The 19281-nt window shown below is 36.8% G+C and overlaps 1 protein-coding gene across 1 annotated transcript in view; it reads left to right on the plus strand.

The window, feature by feature from the left end:
• Positions 1-10164: 10164 nt before the first annotated feature.
• GLIPR1L2 (GLIPR1 like 2) overlaps positions 10165-19281 on the plus strand; it is a gene marked incomplete at its 3' end in the record, with an annotated part of 36196 nt that continues 27079 nt past the window's right edge. Inside the window, exon 1 of the mRNA XM_068971404.1 lies at positions 10165-10395. Coding sequence (XP_068827505.1) covers positions 10165-10395 — 231 coding nt within the window. The remainder of the gene's footprint in view (positions 10396-19281) is intronic.

Raw genomic sequence — 19281 nt, forward strand, 5'->3', positions numbered from 1 at the left:
TTGTCTTTGATGTACAAGAGAAATTCTCCAACATGACAATAAAGAAATAGATTACGGTTAAATGTAACTCTTATCTGTTTAATTACTAAGGCTTCTAAATGCTTTATCTGTTATCTAAATTTGATGTGTTTTTAATTCAAAAGATGTACTATAATATAGAAGGGAAGCAATAAGAAAAAAAGCAAAACAAGTGATTTAAAAATTATTTTACATGTATCAAGAGTCTTGTTCTCTAATATTCTAGATTATCATTTTAGTTAGAGTACACTTAAACAATTAAACATTTCAGATATTAGGTATTTCCCTTAAATGGCAGTAGTTCTCTTTAAGAGTTCCCTCAACTATTATTCAGAAACAAAATGCTATTAAGGAAAGTTTCAAATAGCCTGTAATGTTATATTATGGTCACAGTCAATAGTTAGGGAAATTGATGTGAGCAGTTAATCTCACAAAGATAGAATTAGGGAATTTTCATCTCTTTTAGGAGATTTTATTTTTAAATATACCTTGTATACATAACAGGATGTATGTATACCTTTTGAAGTCCTGTACAAAATTATCTGTAGTATAATTAACAATATCTCTACAAACCAAAGAACTGGTGCATTCTGGCTTTTTTTTTTTTTTTTGGTCTGAAGACAAAAAGAAAAAAAGAAGAAAAAGAAGAAACAAACAAAACAGATTATTCAACTAATTCAGTTTTTTAAATCACTTATGTTAAATTGTTGACTTTGGAGAAGGAAATGGCAACCCACTTCAGTATTCTTGCCTGGAGAATTCCATGGACAGAGGAGCCTGGCGCGCTACAGTCTATGGGGTCGCAAAGAGTCAGACACGATTGAGCGACTTCACTTTCACTTTCATGTACTAAATAAATGATCTAGATCTTTTACTTCTCAACTAAAGCAACCACCAACTTCCCTCAGCTGTAATATTAAAAATCATAATATTTTTATGCTGTAAATGTATTTTTACATGATCATAAAATGTAAATGTATTTTTAACATGATTGAGAGTTACACTGTATATACTGATGAATATCTAGGAATTTCCACATAGTGGAGTGATCTTAAAAGAGAAGCCAAGTGATTTTATATTTCAGATCTGCTTGTGTTACTCAACGCTTTCCAGAGAAACAGAAGCAACAAGTAAGGAAGTAGGGCATGGGTAAAGACACAGAGAGGAGAAATTTAAGAAACTGGCTCACATGATTTTGGTGGTTAGCTAGTCCAAAATGTATAGAGCCTGCTGGCAGGATGGAGGTTCAAGACTTGCTGCTGCCTTCTTGAGTCTGACATTGGGAAATCAGGCAGAATATCTACATTGCAGTTTAATGGCAGAATTCCTTCTTTGGGAAATCTGTCTGCCTTCGACTGGTTGGATGTAGCCCACCCACATTGTGGAAGGAAATCTGCTTTACTTAAAGTCAACTGACTGTAAATGTTAATCACATCTAAAAAACATCTTTGCAACAATATCTAGACTAGTGTTTGACCAAATATCAACCACCACAGTCTGGCCACACTGAGACATAAAATTAACCATCACCGTGCTGTTCAGCATCAACATGGTATGGATAGTCATTACCATTTTAGTAAAATAAATTATTGCTATTTCCCTTACTATTGCATTGTTAAATTTAAGTTCATAGTTAATTACCCTTGCAGTTTGAAATAGGCTAAATGTAAATTGACATATATACATACTATACTTTTCTGTTTTATTATTGTTTGTAGATTTTTAATTAAACTTTTTTCAATAATTAAAATATCTTTTGATTTTTAATATAATTATTCTATTACTTCTTTAGACTCCTTAATTATCCAGGAGCATATAAATTTCCTTAGGTAGACGAATTGAAATTCTACAGGCCACACTTAAAAATGAATTTTTACAGAATTATACCCTCTGATTTTGAAAAAAATATATATTTGTCAGGGAGTATTATGTTAGCACTGCTACAGGAGCTTGTAAGTAATGGCAATTCTCAGATAATGGGATTTCTACATGCAGAGATTTCCATCTATGCTGAAGCTGTGAGCAAAGTCTGGGCAGGTGGAATGCCTCTGCCTTACCAGTGGGGCTTCCCCTCATTAACAAGAAGAGAAAATTCTGGACTGAGATGTCTTTTCCTTGTGATCATAACCATAGGCTCTTGACAGGATATCTTAAAAGGCCTGGCATCACTTTAATTCTTTGAGCAGATGTTGCTCTTAGTAGTGACCATAAGTGACCCTCCAATTTCACACAGTTTGGAATTACTAGACAAACAGCTCTGTACACAGTCTTTTCAAATTACCGAGGGCAGTTAACTCAGGGTTTGAACAGTGCATTATTCTGGGGATCTTTTTGTCCTACTAAGCTATGTTTGAAATTTCCAGAAGTGATCAGACTCATCAGTCTTAACTGGGCCTATTGTATCCCATTGTTACCCCTTGAAGGATGGTGAAAAGATGGTTTAAACAGTAGTCTCTGTAGTTTTTTAATAATAGTTTTTCCTATTATTAAAATAAAATATTGCAGAGTAACTAATATTCCTGGTTCTCCTTGACACTGAGGGGGTTCCTAGGACATAGGAAAACACAATAAACCCAAGACATTGCCTTATAAATCAGGAGTTGATGCCCCTAAGCTTGAGCTAAGAGTATATCATTTAATTATATGTATCATGTGTGTTTTTACAGTAGAGTATTATATGTTTTAATCCAATCCAGTATTTTAAAATATACAAAAATTGAACCCAAAAAGGATGACATAAAAGTGAATTTTTAAAAACTGCTAAAGAGAGGACTTCCCTGATGATCCAGTGGTTAAGACCCACCTTGCAAGGCAGGGGATGCGGGTTCCATCCCTGGCCAGGGAACTATGATCCCACAGGCTGAGGGGCATATGGGCCTATGCACCATAACTACTGAGCCCACATGCTGCAACTAAACCAATGCAGTCATATAAATAAATAAAAATACTGCTAAGGAGATATTTATGCTGGGAAGATGAGTCTAAAAACCAACAGTGCGTGCTTGCCCTTGTATCTTTACAACTGTAACTCATCTGCAATATTTTCTCAGCTATTTTTGCAAGACATATGATTATTTGGCGATGGCAGGCTAGGTTAAAACTAGGTTCAGTTCAGTTCAGTCGCGACTCTTTGCGACCCCATGAATCGCGGCACGCCAGGCCTCCCTGTCCATCACCAACTCCTGGAGTTCACTTAGACTCACGTCCATCGAGTCAGTCTTGCCATCCAGCGATCTCATCCTCAGTCGTCCCCTTCTCCTCCTGCCCTCAATCCCTCCCACCATCAGAGTCTTTTCCAATGAGTCAGTGCTTTGCATGAGGTGGCCAAAGTACTGGAGTTTCAGCTTCAGCATCATTCCTTCCAAAGAAATCCCAGGGCTGATCTCCTTCAGAATGGACTAGTTGGATCTCCTTGCAGTCCAAGGGACTCTCAAGAGTCTTCTCCAATACCACAGTTCAAAAGCATCAATTCTTTGGTGCTCAGCCTTCTTCACAGTCCAACTCTCACATCCATACATGACCACTGGAAAAACCATAGCCTTGACTAGACGGACTTTAGTTGGCAAAGTAATGTCTCTGCTTTTCAATATGCTATCTAGGTTGGTCATAACTTTTCTTCCAAGGAGTAAGCGTCTTTGAATTTCATGGCTGCAATCACCATCTGCAGTGATTTTGGAGCCCCCAAACATAAAGTCTGGCACTGTTTCCACTGTTTCCCCATCTATTTGCCATGAAGTGATGGGACCAGATGCCATGATCTTCATTTTCTGAATGTTGAGCTTTAAGCCAACATTTTCACTCTCCACTTTCACTTTCATCAAGAGGCTTTTCAGTTCCTCTTCATTTTCTGCCATAAGGGTGATGTCATCTGCATATCTGAGGTTATTGAGATTTCTCCCGGCAATCTTGATTCCAGCTTGTGCTTCTTTCAGTCCAGCGTAACCATCTCTAATTAAATTCACCTGAGTTCACATACTGGAATGAAAGAAACAAACAAATTCCATCATCATCCCTCACAGAGGAACTCCCATCTTCCCCTCAAGAAAGCTCCATACCACTTGACATTACCCCTAGTCAAAAACCACCAGGAGCCCCTCTAGAGTTGCATACGGTGAATTTGCTCCTTGTAGCTAGTGAAACCACACTAGCTATTGTAAGAATAGCTATCAACCACTAGCATAAGAATAATTTTATAAATATATATTAAGAATGCACACTATGTCTTGTAAAACGCTGTTAAAAATATAATTTAGTCCTTGTCCATATAACAAGAGAAAATGAACATGAGATATTTTTATTAACAATATTAATAATAGTAATAACTAACACTAAGTAATGTTTACAATGTACCAAGCACTTAGCAACTCACATGTAATAGTTTATATAATCCTCTCAGTAATTCTGTGACATAGATGCTATTAATTTTCATTACATGAACTGCTAGTAGATTTAAACATTCTCACAACAATGTTCAGATTGACACGTATGTATTTTGAGAGTTATTAAGACCATCTTGGGAATGCTGTCCTTCAGTGGAAGGATTCCTAGGAGTTATACCACACATGCAACCATGCTAAATAAACATTAAGCTCCAGAATACAGGAGTTAATGTCAATTTAGAAGTCAAAATTTTATATCAATATTCCCAGGTTTATACTCAGTTTTAAGACTTTGACCTTTAGATAGAGGAAAGTTACATTTCCTGAGACCCAAATTCATGCGGGAATCTGATTGCATACATATCGCCTTATCAAATATGTGACAGGAATAGATGGCAGTATGAATATTTCCACTACACAGTTTTGGCACTTTTGTGTTTTGGTCTGTTTGTTTTGGGTGGTCAATTGCCTGTTCATCTCCTTCATTCGTTTTGCTAATGGTGATATTCATTTTCTTAGAAATTTTAAATGATTCTTCCAAACGGTTAGTCGCTCAGTCATGCCCAGCTCTTTGCAACCCCATGGACTGCAGCCCACCAGGCTCCTCTGTCCATGGGTTTTCCCAGGCAAGAATATTGGAATGGGTTTCTATTTCCTTCTCCAGGGGATCTTCCTGACCCAGTGATCAAACCTGGGTTCCTTCCCTGCACTACAGGCAGATTCTTTACTGACAGAGCTACCAGGGAAGCCCAAATGATAATGTATCTTAATGGAAATTTATTAATGCTTTTAATCCCTTGATTTTTATGTAGCAAGTTTCTTTTTCAGTTGTCCTTTATTTACATTTTAATAAAGTATATCTTTCCACTCTTGAACATTGGATTTTATCTGCAGCATCCTTTCAGTTTTCTCATGCACCATTAGCATCATATGAATTTCTGAATTATAGGAAAGATCAGTCAAATGAGAACTGATAGAAAAGTGAAAAAAGAAAAAGAGTCAAAGGTAAAAACCATATATCTTCCCAACAACATTCATACAGATAACAAAATCACACTCATTAGTATCTTTAACCTTATTTCCTGATCATTCTCCAAACGTATAAATTAAAAGAATGTATTTTTGAACTTGCTAGCTTTTATCAAAATCAGAAATGATACAGAATTAGAGTATTATTCCCTTAAAATTTCAAAAACAGTGTAAAGAAACTGAAAACTTAAGGAAGTCCAAAACCAACTGAGATAAACAAGGTGCTTAAAACCTATTTACTAAAATTCCCCTGATGTTTTAAGTAAAGCAATATTGCTGTTAGACACAGCAGAAAAGTAAGTGAGTATTCAAAAAGTACATCAGCAGAAGAACTTTAATGAAAGAATATAGTGAAATTTAATTTTCACAATGCCTTTTTAAAATAGATGATTCTGTCTCTATCCTCCAACAATTCTCATGCCTTCAAAACCTTAATGTGTAAATCACTTTAAAATTAAGAAAGTAAAAACTTCTTTGAGGGCTAATGAATAGCCAAAAATTCCAATGTTTAAAAAGTCACCAGCCCTAAAACTTATTAGAAACCTAACATATCTTTTGGTACTGATGAATAATCTATAATTTAATACATAATATGTTAAATACTCATCCCTTCATGGGAAATAGATGGGGAAACAGTAGAAACAGTGTCAGACTTTATTTTTGGGGGCTCCAAAATCACTGCAGATGGTGATTGCAGCCGTGAAATTAAAAGACGGCTACTCCTTGGAAGGAAAGTTATGACCAAGCTAGAGAGCATATTGAAAAGCAGAGACATTACTTTGCCAACTAAAGTCTGTCTAGTCAAAGCTATGGTTTTTCCAGTGGTCATGTATGGATGCGAGAGTTGGACTGTGAAGAAAGCTGAGCGCCAAAGAATTGATGCTTTTGAACTGTGGTGTTGGAGAAGACTCTTGAGAGTCCCTTGGACTGCAAGGAGATCCAACCAGTCCATCCTATAGGAGATCAGTCCTGGGTGTTCATTGGAAGGACTGATGCTAAAGCTGAAACTCCTATACTTTGGCCACCTAATGCGAAGAGTTGACTCATTGGAAAAGACTCTGGGAGGGATTGGGGGCCAGAGGAGAAGGGGGACGACAGAGGATGAGATGGCTGGATGGCATCACTGATTCGATGCACGTGAGTATGAGTAAACCCTGGGAGTTGGTGATGGACAGGGAGGCCTGGCGTGCTGCGATTCATGGGGTCACAAAGAGTCGGACAAGACTGAGCGACTGAACTGAACTGAACTGATGTTAAATAGTGACTAAATGATCCTCAAGTGTTATGTGCATATTTAAAGTGTGTTTTTTTTTAATGTAACACATTTAAAATATTTTTTGTATGAAGTACATGATGCCAGCCAAATCACTGACAGATCTGAAAGGTTGAATATTTGCAAAATGTCTTCAGCAAACCTGACCTCTTTCTACACAAACCAAATTAGACATCTCCATATGCCCTTCTTCTGTAGTCCCGTGTTAGTCACCTGAGTTTGAAAACTGACTCTAACACTTACTGGCTGGATGACTTTAGACAAATTACCTGACTTCTCTTTTTCTCAGCTTTTCCATCTGTAAAATGGAGGGAATGATAGTATCTGTTTCTTAGGAAGGAGGTATCACCTCACATCAGTCGGAATGGCCATCATTACTAAGTCTATAACTAATAAATGGTGGAGAAGGTGTGGAGAAAATGGAACCCTCTTACACTGTTGTTGGGAATGTGTATTGGTGCAGCTACAATGGAAAACAATATGTATGTTCCTCAGGAAACTAAAAATTGAGTTGCAATATGATCAACAATCCCACTCTTGGGCATATATCCAACAAAACTTTAATTTGCAGACACATGCACCCCTGTGTTCACAGCGGCACTATCTGTAATAGCCAAGACATGGATTCAATCTAACTGTCCATCAATAGATGAATGGACAAGGAAGATGTGGTATATATATATATGTGTGTGTGTGTGTGTGTGTGTGTGTGTGTGTGTGTGTATGTGTGTGTTTGTGTGTGTATGCAATATATATATGAATGGAATATTACTCAACCATTAAAAAAATGAAATAATGCCATTTACAGCATGAATGGACCTAGAGATTACCAAACTATAAGTGAAGTACTTCAGAGAGACAAATATCAGATGATATCACTTATACGTGGAATCTAAAATACTACAGAAACAAAAATATCTACAAAACAAAACTCAAACTCCCTGATACAATAACAGATTTGTGGTTGCCAAGGGTGAGGGAGGTGTAGGAGCAAAGGATGGGGAGTTCGGGATTAGCAGAGGCAACCATATACAGGATGGATAAACAAGTTCCTCCTGCAGAGCGCAGGGAGCTGTATTCAACATCCTGTGATAATCCACAATGGAATAGAGTATGAAAAAGAATATTTATGACTGAATCACTTTGCTGTATAGCAGAAATTAAACACATTACAAATCAACTATACTTCAATAAAATTTTTAAACATAATAATATGTGTTTCTTAAGGTTTTTATGATTTAAATGAGTTGATACTTTCTGAGCATGTAAAACTGCACCTGATAATTCTGTGAACAACACTGTGACATAATTGCCACGAATTTTACACTAAAAATCATTAAAATGATAAATTTTATGTTATGTATTTTTTACCCCAATAGAAAACAAATGAAACAGCTTTGAAATAAATTTTAAAATAGCATTTATTCCTCTGTGTTACAGTTATTTGATGATTTGTCTGTATCACCTTTAACTAAGTTTGAGCAAACTCCGGGAGACAGTGAAGGACAGGGAAGCCTGGTGTGCTGCAGTCCATGGGGTTGCAAAGAGTCAGACACAGCTTGACAACTGAACAACAACTTTTAACTAAAAATTTCATGTGGACAGACTACAAATCTTGTTTGTTCAGAATTTATAGCTCTAACACCTAGCATAGGTCTAACACATAGACATCCTAAAGAAATGCTTATTAAATCAATGAGTAAGATGTCTAGCAATGCAATGAGCTACCTAAGAGATAGTGACTTCCCTATCAATGATGTGTCAAAAGTATGTCTAATACATTGGGACTAAAGTCTAAAACTTCTTCCTAATCTAAGACTGCATTATTCTATATATCTTGTGCATTAATATAGCAATTTTCATAGTCTGACAACAGCACCAACATAATGAAGGAATCTTTCAACACTTGCTGCCTTCACCCCCACCATATGCTCTGGTCATACTAAAACACTTTCAGCCTTTTTGATCTCCTGGGATATTGTATGTTTTCCCCTTTGTTTAGAAAGCACTCTTTATCTTGTGCGCTTCACTTTCTTGATGTCACATTCCCCACACAGGCTTACCTGGTCGTCAAAAAGGGGGTTTGCTGTCCCACACATAATGCCATAGCACTTTGGCTTTGTGTTTATCCCATGGCATAAAAGGCCCCCGTTTGCTAGTTCTCCAGACTGTAAGTTACTTGGAAGCAGGATTTGTGTCTTGTTCGTTGGCCTTTCTCACCCACCTAACACACTACCTGGTAATATATATTTAATGAAAAAAGGCATGAATGAAACCATCTCGCAAGCTCTACTGCCTTCTATTGTGTACACTATTTTTTTTTTTTTTAATCGCTGTGCTAGGTCTTGGTTGTTGTGCTTGGACTTTCTCCTGTTGTGGAGCACAGGTTTCAGGTGCCTGGTGGCATGTGGGATTTTAGTTCCCTGACTAGGGATTGAACCTGTACCCCTTGCATTGGAAGGCAGATTCTTAACCACTGGACCATCAGGGAAGTCATACAATAGATGATTTATTCAAGCACATGCATTTTTAGATTTTTTTTTTTTGTCAAGCAGTTGCAATGCTTTCTTTGTGGCAAAATTCTGTCCTTATGTCAACGACTTTGAATATCTTCTTAACACTATCCAGGACAATGTATGATATGTAAATATGTACCTCAAAACGATTTTTTTAAGGGCTACAACTTACATTCTTCAAAGCAAGTTTTCTTGAAGAAATATATGAAGCTAAAAAAAAAAACTGCTGGGACACTAGCCATTTTTGTCTGAAACAAATGAAAACAAAACAAACAAAAAAAAGTGTTATCTACTGTTATCACGGACAATTTATCAGAGATGATGTTGATATTTCAGACTGTCTATACATGCTGGCGAAAGAAAAAAATGAAAATATTTTAACTTTATGAGAATTCAATGATCCCTAATCTACCTGCTGAGCTTTCCACTCTTCTCATTTATCCTGCAGTTTCCCACAGAGGATCATTAAAACATTGTGAAAATCTCAATGAGGCAGTTGGTCTAGAAGAGGATATTCTTTTGTCCACGATGAAAACAAAAGGAGCATCTTGCACTGAAATCCCACATAACTAGCAAGGGTTTCTTTTTTTCGACTGAATTTTCATCAGTATCACAGAAGAATTTGAAAATTCCTCGGGTTACTTACTCAGCAATTGACATTTACTCTGCAGTCGACTCATTAATAAAGGATGCCACATCATCTGCTGTCAAAAACCGACTCTGGATATTTGCCAACATTACTTAAGTGAAAAACCTGCACTCACTTAACTCAGCCATCTGTTTCGGCTAGCTCTGCAGATGATTTTCCCTGTTTTGCCCCTTGCTGATACTTTTCCCTCTGCTCCCGGAGAGGCGGGGCCCAGCTCCCTGCACCGCCCCTCTCCGTTGACTGGTGGGCCGCCCGGGCGAGCCTGCGCGTGCGCACTGGCCTGTCCGCGGCAGGTGGAGAATGGAGGTCCTGCCGTCCTCCGTGGAGTGGTACGCCCGATGGTTTCCTTTGACGCAGACGGGCATTTGGAAGGTGTGGCTGTGTGAGTTCTGGCTGCTACTGCTGGGTTCCGGTTTGAAAGCGCATCTTTTGCCAGACGAGGAGGACGTAACGTTTATCAATGAGTACGTGAACCTCCACAATGAGCTCCGGGGCAACGTCTTGCCCCGAGGGGCTAACTTGCGCTTCATGGTGAGGCCCTAAGGCGGTTGCCTAAACCTCCGACAACCCCTGTCAGGACGCGCCCCCTCAGCCGCAGAGTTTGGGCCACTGCTCTGCTGAAGGTTGTGGGGAACCGCACTTAAGAGTTTGGATTTAAAAATACACGTAAAGTTTACACGTTCAAGAAATGAAAACCACTCTCACTCTAACGCATACTTGTCACTTGGTTTGCACAGGGCTGGGACTAGGGTGAGTAGAGCTCCTCGCCTGTGGTGCAAGATTTAAGGGAGCTTTCCATTCGAGAAAATGATCGTTTAATGCAGTATTGTTTTTTAATTTAAAGTCAGTGCAAAGGTAGGTACTCTTGATAAAAATCGTATCGATTTAAACAAAGCCAGGATCTTTAAGCTTGAACGGGGGGAGGCACGTGTGCAAGGGTGAGGACATTTAATTTTTACTTAAAATTTTGAAGTTTTATTATGGATGTTTTCACACTGATTTTGCCTTTTCGAAATTTTTTTTATCATGGCTATTGAGTTTTTTGGTATCCAGCCTAAATTTTGCTCTCCAGAGGGTGTTTCATTCACCTCTTTCTAGACCAGACCTGATTCTGCATTCTTAAATTCTTGCTTCTCTGTTGCATTTTCCCCCTATTTATTTATAATATCTCATTAGCTTTTCCTTTGGTGCTGTGGCATTTTCATGTCATTGAAAAGGAATGCACAATTAATTGAGTAACTATAGGGCAATTAGGAGCTTCCAATTGACATTGTAAATATTGCAAGGACTGTCTTCCTAGATGTAAGTCTTTTCTTCCTTCTGGATCAGTTCTGTAGGCATGTGAAAAAGAATTATTTTCTGTCATGTGTACGATACATACCAAGTACTCTATTGAAGGACAGTGCCAAAGATTAGAGCAAATTAATTAATTAATTAATCTAAGCAAAGATTAGAAGTGTAGAATTATTCTGTTTTCACCACATCTGACTGACTGGGAAATTTCAACCCCTTGATAAACTAATCAATTATAAAAAGGGAACTTTCCCTTAATGTTAATTTTAAAGCCTTATTTTGATTGGACATATTTTTTTCTTTCTTGTTCATTTTCTTTACCTTTTCCATTAAGTTTCTTCTTCTCTTTATTTATTTTCTTATAGAAATACACACTAGCATTGTATCTCCTGAAGGTAAAGTTTTTATCTTTTGAATTTAGTTAGAATTTGAGAATATTTGAGAGTGATATATATGTATTTTTCACCCTTTCACATTTTGTGATTAATTTTATTTCCTTCAAGTTTGAAGATTGGCCTTCCTCCTGATAATGAATAACCGCAAAATATTTTAATACAACTTTTAATAGGTTTTGTATTCTTAATCTCTAAAAATTTTATTTCAAACATAAAGCATAGAGACTAATTTGTGTCCCTACAGTATATATCTTCATATGTGAACATTTTTGAAGGAATAGTGTTTTGGGTACAGTTTAAAGCCCCAGTCTAAATTTTATCCTTCTGTTCTTTCTAAAAGTTGATGTCTATTTTTCCCATGGATTTTACTGGGATATAAATAATAACCTGTAAATAATATAGTCTATCATAATAGTATGTTCTACGTAGAACTTTGCCTTGACATGTTTGGAAATCATACATTTTACTTTCATTGGTTATGCTCAATATTTTAGTGTATATACTTTATAAAGTCCAAAGTTAAGCAACATCTATGACTTCCTTCCAAATATTAAAAAGATACTACAACACACAAATTCTGAGGTCTACTGCCCATGTCCATGCTGTTGCTGTAACCTAGTAGTTTTGCTCTAGCTTGTATTTAAACTCAAAAATTTTATTGGTTTCTTTAATTATAAAATATACATAATACAAAATACATGGTTTTAACCATTTTAAAATGTACATTTCTATATACATTTACAGTGCTGTGCAATCAGTACCACTATTCATCTCCAGAACATTTTCATCCTCCCCAGCTGAAACTGCACCAATTAAACACTAACTTCCCATCCCTTTCTTGCTACTGGCAACTACCATTTTGCTTTTCTGTCTTGAAACCTTGACTACTCCAGGTATGTCATCTAAGAATGTGAAGTGTTTCTCTTTGAGATTGTCTTGTTTCACTTAGCATGTCTTCAGGGTTCATGCTGTAGCATGTGTCAGAATTTCCATCCTTTTAAAGGCTGAATAATATTTCACTTTATGGATATATGATATTTCATTTACCCATTCATCTGTCGATGGACACTTGAATTTCTTCCACCTTTTGGCTATTGTGGATAATGCTACTGTGAACATAGGTATGTGAATAAATATCTCTTCAATACCCTGCTTTCACTTCTATTGATTAGATACCCAGAAATGGAATTGCCAAAACAGGTAGAAATTCTGTTTAATTTTGAAGAACTTATATTCTCTTTCTCATAGTAGCTACACATTTCCACTAGCAGTACACAGGGTTTCAATTTCTCCAAATTTTTGCTGACTAGCAGTACACAGGGTTTCAATTTCTCCAAATTTTTGCTGACACTTGTTTTCTGAGTTTTTTTTAGTTCTTAAGGGGTGTGAAGTGGTGTCATTATGGTTTTGATTTGCATTTCCCTAATGATGTTAGGTTGAACATCCTAACAGTTCCCACTAGCAGTACACAGGGTTTCAGTTTCTCCAAATTTTTGCTGACTAGCAGTACACAGGGTTTCAATTTCTCCAAATTTTTGCTGACACTTGTTTTCTGAGTTTTTTTTAGTTCATAAGGGTTGTGAAGTCGTGTCATTATGATTTTGATTTGCATTTCCCTAATGATGTTAGGTTGAACATCCTTATTCTTTACATATGTAGAGTTCTTTATATATTATATACATATATATCAGTTCAGTTCAGTTCAGTTCCTCAGTTGTGTCCAACTCTTTGTGACCCCATGAATTGCAGCACGCTGGGCCTCCTTGTCCATCACCAACTCCTGGAGTTCACTCAAACTCATGCCCATCAAGTCAGTGATGCCATCCAGCCATCTCATCCTCTGTTGTCCCCTTCTCCTCCTCCCCTGAATCCCTCCCAGCATCTGAGTCTGTTCCAATGAGTCAACTCTCTGCATGAGGTGGCCAAAGTACTGGAGTTTCAGCTTTAGCATCATTCCTTCAAAAGAAATCCCAGGGCTGATCTCCTTCAGAATGGACTGGTTGGATCTCCTTGCAGTCCAAGGGACTCTCAAGAGTCTTCTCCAACACCACAGTTCAAAAGCATCAATTCTTTGGTGCTCAGCTTTCTTCACAGTCCAACTCTCACATCCATACATGACTACAGGAAAAACCATAGCCTTGACTAGATAGACCTTTGTTGGCAAAGGAATGTCTCTGCTTTTCAATATGCTCTCTAGGTTCGTCATAACTTTCCTTCCAAGGAGTAAGGGTCTTTGAATTTCATGGCTGTGGTCACCATCTGCAGTGATTTTGGACCCCCCCTCAAAAAAATGTCTGACACTGTTTCTACTGTTTCCCCATCTATTTGCCATGAAGTGATGGGACCAGATGCCGTGATCTTCATTTTCTGAATGTTGAGCTTTAAGCCAACATTTTCACTCTCCTCTTTCACTTTCTTCAAGAGGCTTTTTAGTTCTTCTTCACTTTCTGCCATAAGGGTGGTGTCATCTGCGTATCTGAGGTTATTGATATTTCTCCCGGCAATCTTGATTCCAGTTTGTGCTTCTTCCAGCCCAGTGTTTCTCATGATGTACCCTGCATATAAGTTAAATAAGCAGGGTGACAATATACAACCTTGACGTACTCCTTTTCCTATTTGGAACCAGTCTGTTGTTCCATGTCCAGTTCTAACTGTTGCTTCCTGACCTGCATATAGGTTTCTCAAGAGGCAGGTCAGATGGTCTAGTATTCCAATCTCTTTCAGAATTTTCCACAGTTTATTGTGATCCACACAGTCAAAGGCTTTGGCATAGTCAATAAAGCAGAAATAGATGTTTTTCTGGAACTCTCTTGCTTTTTCCATGATCCAGTGGATGTTGGCAATTTGATCTCTGGTTCCTCTGCCTTTTCTAAAACCAGCTTGAACATCTGGAAGTTCATGGTTCATGTATTGCTGAAGCCTGGCTTGAAGAATTTTGAGCATGACTTTACTAGCGTGTGAGATGAGTGCCATTGTGCGGTAGTTTGAGCATTCTATGGCATTGCATTTCTTTGGGATTGGAATGAAAACTGACCTTTTCCAGTCCTGTGGCCACTGCTGAGTTTTCCAAATGTGCTGACATATTGAGTGCAGCCCTTTCACAGCATCATCTTTCAGGATTTGAAATAGCTCAACTGAAATTCCATCACCTCCACTAGCTTTGTTCGTAGTGATGCTTTCTAAGGCCCACTTGACTTCCCATTCCAGGATGTCTGGCTCAGGGTGAGTGATCACACCATCGTGAATATCTTGGTCGTGAAGATCTTTTTTGTACAGTTCTGTGTATTCTTGCCACCTCTTCTTAATATCTTCTGCTTCTGTTAGGTCCATACCATTTCTGTCCTTTATCGAGCCCACCTTTGCGTGAAATGTTCCCTTGGCATATATACATATGTATATATCCATATATATATATAGAGAGAGAGAGGATTTTTTATATATTCTAGACAAAATATCTTTTAAAATACATGAATTTCAACTGTTTTCTCCCTTCCCATAGGTTGTCTTTTCATTCTGTTAATGGTATCTTTTGACACACAAAAGTTTTTAATTGTAATGAAGACTAATTTATTTATTTTTTATCATGTTACCTATACTTTTGGTGACATATCTAAGAAGTCATTTCCAAATCCAATGTCATGAAACTTTCCCCCTTTGTTTCTTCTAAGAATTTTATAGCTTTAGCCAACAGGTACATAAAAATTTCTTCAACATGACTAATTATCCACGAAATGCAAATTAAAACTACAACAAAATATCACGTTGTATCTGTTAGAATGTCTGTCATCAAAAAAGACAGGAGATAGAGAGAGAAACAACACAATTACTGAAATTAAAAATACTTTAAAAGAAGTCAACAGCAGAATATCTGAATCAGAAGAACAGATCAAATAAAGTAAAAAAAAATAAAAACTGAGGATAGTCTCAGAGACCTCTGGGACAATATCAAAGTCATCAACATTTGAATTATAGGGGTCCCAGGAGAAGAAGAGAAAAAGAAAGGGTATGGGAAAATTTTCAACTCTAATCTCCTCAAAAATTTCTCAAAAAAAAAGAGAAAGTGTATGAGAAAAGTTTTGAAGAGATAGAGTTGAAAATTTTCCCAACATGGAAAAGGAAATAGTCCATCAAGTCCAAGAGGCACATACAGTCCCATACAAGATAAAACCAAGGAGAAACATGCCAAGACACATACTAATCAAACTAACAAAGACTAAACACAAAGAATAGTAAAAGCAGCAAGGGAGAAGCAACAAGTAACATATAAGAGAAACCCCATATGCTTAACAGTTGATCTTTCAGCAGAAACTCTGCAGGCCAGAAGGGAGTGGCAGGATATATTTAAAGTGCTGAAAGGGAAAAATCTACAACCAAGATTACTATACCCAGCAGAGATCTCATTCAAAATTGATGGAGAAAGCAAAAACTTTTCAGACAAACAAAAGTTAAGAGAATTCAGTACCACCAAACCAGCTTTACAACAAATGTTAAAGGGACTTATATAGTCAAGAAATACATAAGAAGAAAAAAGATCTACAAAATCAACCCCAAACAATAAGAAAATGGCAATAGGAACATATATATCAATAATTACTTTAAATGTAAACAAATTAATGCTCCAACCAAAAGACACAGACTGGCTGAATGGATGCAAAAACAAGAGCCATATATATGCTGTCTACAAGAAACACCCCTCAGACCTCAAGACACATATAGACTGAAAGGTAGAGGATGGAAAAATATATTCCATGCAAATGGGAAGCAAAAGAAAGCTGTAGTAGCAATCCTCATATCAGACAAAATAGACCTTAAAAGAAGTTTACAAGAAATAAGGAAGGACACTACATAATGATCAAGGGATCAATCCAAGAGGAAGACATAACAGTTGTAAATACGTAGGCACCCAACATTGGAGCACCTCAATATGTAAGACAAACACTAGCAGACATAAAAGGAGAAATTGATAGTAACACAATAATAGTAGGAGACTTTAACATCCCACTTACACCAGTGGACAGATCATCAAAACAGAAAATTAAAAGGGAAACACAAGTCTTAAATGATACATTAAGTGAGATGGATCTCATTGCTACCTTCAGGACATTCCATCCAAATGCAGAAGAATACACCTTCTTCTCAAGTGAACATGGAACAGTCTCTAGGGTAGACAACATCGTGGGTCACAAATCAAACCTCAGTAAATTTAAGAAAATTGAAATTGTATCAAGCATCTTCTCTGACCACAATGCTATGAGACTGGATATCAATTACAAGAAAAAAACTGTAAGAAATAGAAACACATGGAGATTAAACAACACATTTATAAATAACCAACAGGTTACTGAACAAATCAAAAGGGAAATCAAAAAATGTCTAGAAACAAATGACAATGAAAACATGACAACTAAAAACCTAAGGGATGCAACAAAAGCCGTTTTCTAAGAGGGAAGTCTATAGCAGTACAATCCCACCTCAAGAAACAAGGAAAACATTGAATAGACAACCTAACTTTACACCTAAAACAACTGGAAAAAGAAGACCAAAAAGATTAGTAGAAGGAAACATATAAAGTCTGAGCAGAAATAAATAAAAAAGAAATGAAAGAAACAATAGTAAAGATTAATAAAACTAAAAGAGGGTTTTTTTTGAGAAGATGTACAAAATTGACAAGCCTTTAGCCAGATGCATCAAGAAAAGAGAGAAGAATCAAATCAACAAAATTAGAAATAAAAAAGGAGAGGTTACAACAGACAATGGATAACCTGGAAGAAATGCACAGATTCTTAGAAAAGTTCAATCTTCCAAGACTGAACCAGGAAGAAATAGAAATTATGAACAACCTAATTACAGGAACTGAAATTGAAGCTGTGATTTTAAAAATCTCCCAAAAAACAAAAGCCCTAGACAAGATGCCTTCATAGCAGACTTCTATCAAACATTTAGAGAAGGGCTAATGCCTAGCCTTCTAAACTCTTTCAAAAAATTGCAGAGGAAGGAACACTTCCAATCTTTCTATGAGGCCACCATCACACTAATACCCAAACCAGACAAAGGCAACACAAAAAGGAAAACTACAAGCCAATATCACTGATGAACATAGATGCAAAGACCCTCAACAAAATTTTAGCAAACAGAATTCAGCAATGCATCAAAAATCTCATACAGCATGATCAGGTTGGGTTTATTCCAGGAATGCAGGTATTCTTCAGTATACGCAAATCAATCAATGTGGTACACCATATTAACAAATTGAAAGATAAAAACCATATGATCATATCAATAGATGCCAAAAAAAGCCTTTGACGAAATTCAGCACCCATTTGTGTTTAAAACTCTTCAAAAACTGGCCATAGAAGGAACCTACCTCAAGAAGTAAAGGGCATATGTGATCAGTCTACAGCAAACATTATTCTCAATGGTGAAAAACTGAAAGCATTCCCCCTAAGATCAGGAACAAGACAAGAGTGTCCACTTTCATCACTGTTATTCAACATAGTTGTGGAAGGCCTAGCTACATCAATCAGAGAAGAAAAAGAAATAAAAGGAATCCAGATTGGAAAAGAAGTAAAGCTCACTGTTTGCATATGACATGATACTGTACATAGAAAACCCTAAAGATAGTATAAGAAAATTACTAGAGCTAATGAGTGAATTTAGCAAAGTTACATGATACAAAATCAATACACAGAAATCACTTGCGTTTCTATATAATAACAATGAAAAATCAGAAAGTGAAATTAAGGAATCAATCCCATTCACCATTACAACAAAAAGAATTAAGTATCTAGGAATAAAGTTACCTAAGGAGATAAAAGAACTGTACACAGAAAATTACAAGACACTAATGAAAGAAATCAAAGATGACATTAAACAGAGGGGGAGATATTCCATGTTCCTGGGTAGGAGGAATCAATATTGTGAAAATGACTATACTACTAAATGTAACCTACAGATTCAGTGTGATCCCTATCAAATTATCAGTGGCATTTTTCACAGAACTAGAACAAAAATATTCACAATTCATATGGAAACAGAAAAGCCCCCAAATAGCCAAAGCAGTCTTGTGAAAGTAGAATGAAACTGGAGGAATCAATCTTCCTGACTTCAGATTATACTACAAAGCTACAGTCATTAAGACAGTATGGTACTGGCACAAAAACAGAAATATAGACCAATGGAACAAGATAGAAAGCCCAGAAATAAACCCTTTCACCTATGGGTACCTTATTTTTGACAAAGGAGGCAAGAACATACAATGGGGCAAACACAGCCTCTTCAATAAACGATGCTGGGAAAACTGGTCAGCTACATGTAAAAGAATGAAATTAGAATACTTCCTAACACCATACACAAAAATAACCTCAAAATGGATGAAAGATATAAATGTAAGACCAGAAACTATAAAACTCTTAGAGGAAAACATAGAACACTCGATGACATAAATCAAAGCAAGATTCTCTGTGACCCACCTCCTAGAGTAACGGAAGTAAAAACAAAAGTAAATAAGTGGGACCTAGTTAAACTTAAAAGCTTTTGCACAGCAAAGAAAACTATAAGCAAGGTGAAAAGACAACCCTCAGAATGGGAGAAAATAATAGCAAATGAAATAACTGACCAAGGATTAATTTCCAAAATATACCAGCAGCTCATACGACTCAATGCCAGAAAAACAACCCAATCAAAAGTGGGGAAAAGACCTAAACAGACATTTCTCCAAAGAAGATAAACA

This window comes from Capricornis sumatraensis, chromosome 4, assembly GCF_032405125.1.
Source record: "Capricornis sumatraensis isolate serow.1 chromosome 4, serow.2, whole genome shotgun sequence".
Lineage (NCBI taxonomy): Eukaryota > Metazoa > Chordata > Mammalia > Artiodactyla > Bovidae > Capricornis > Capricornis sumatraensis.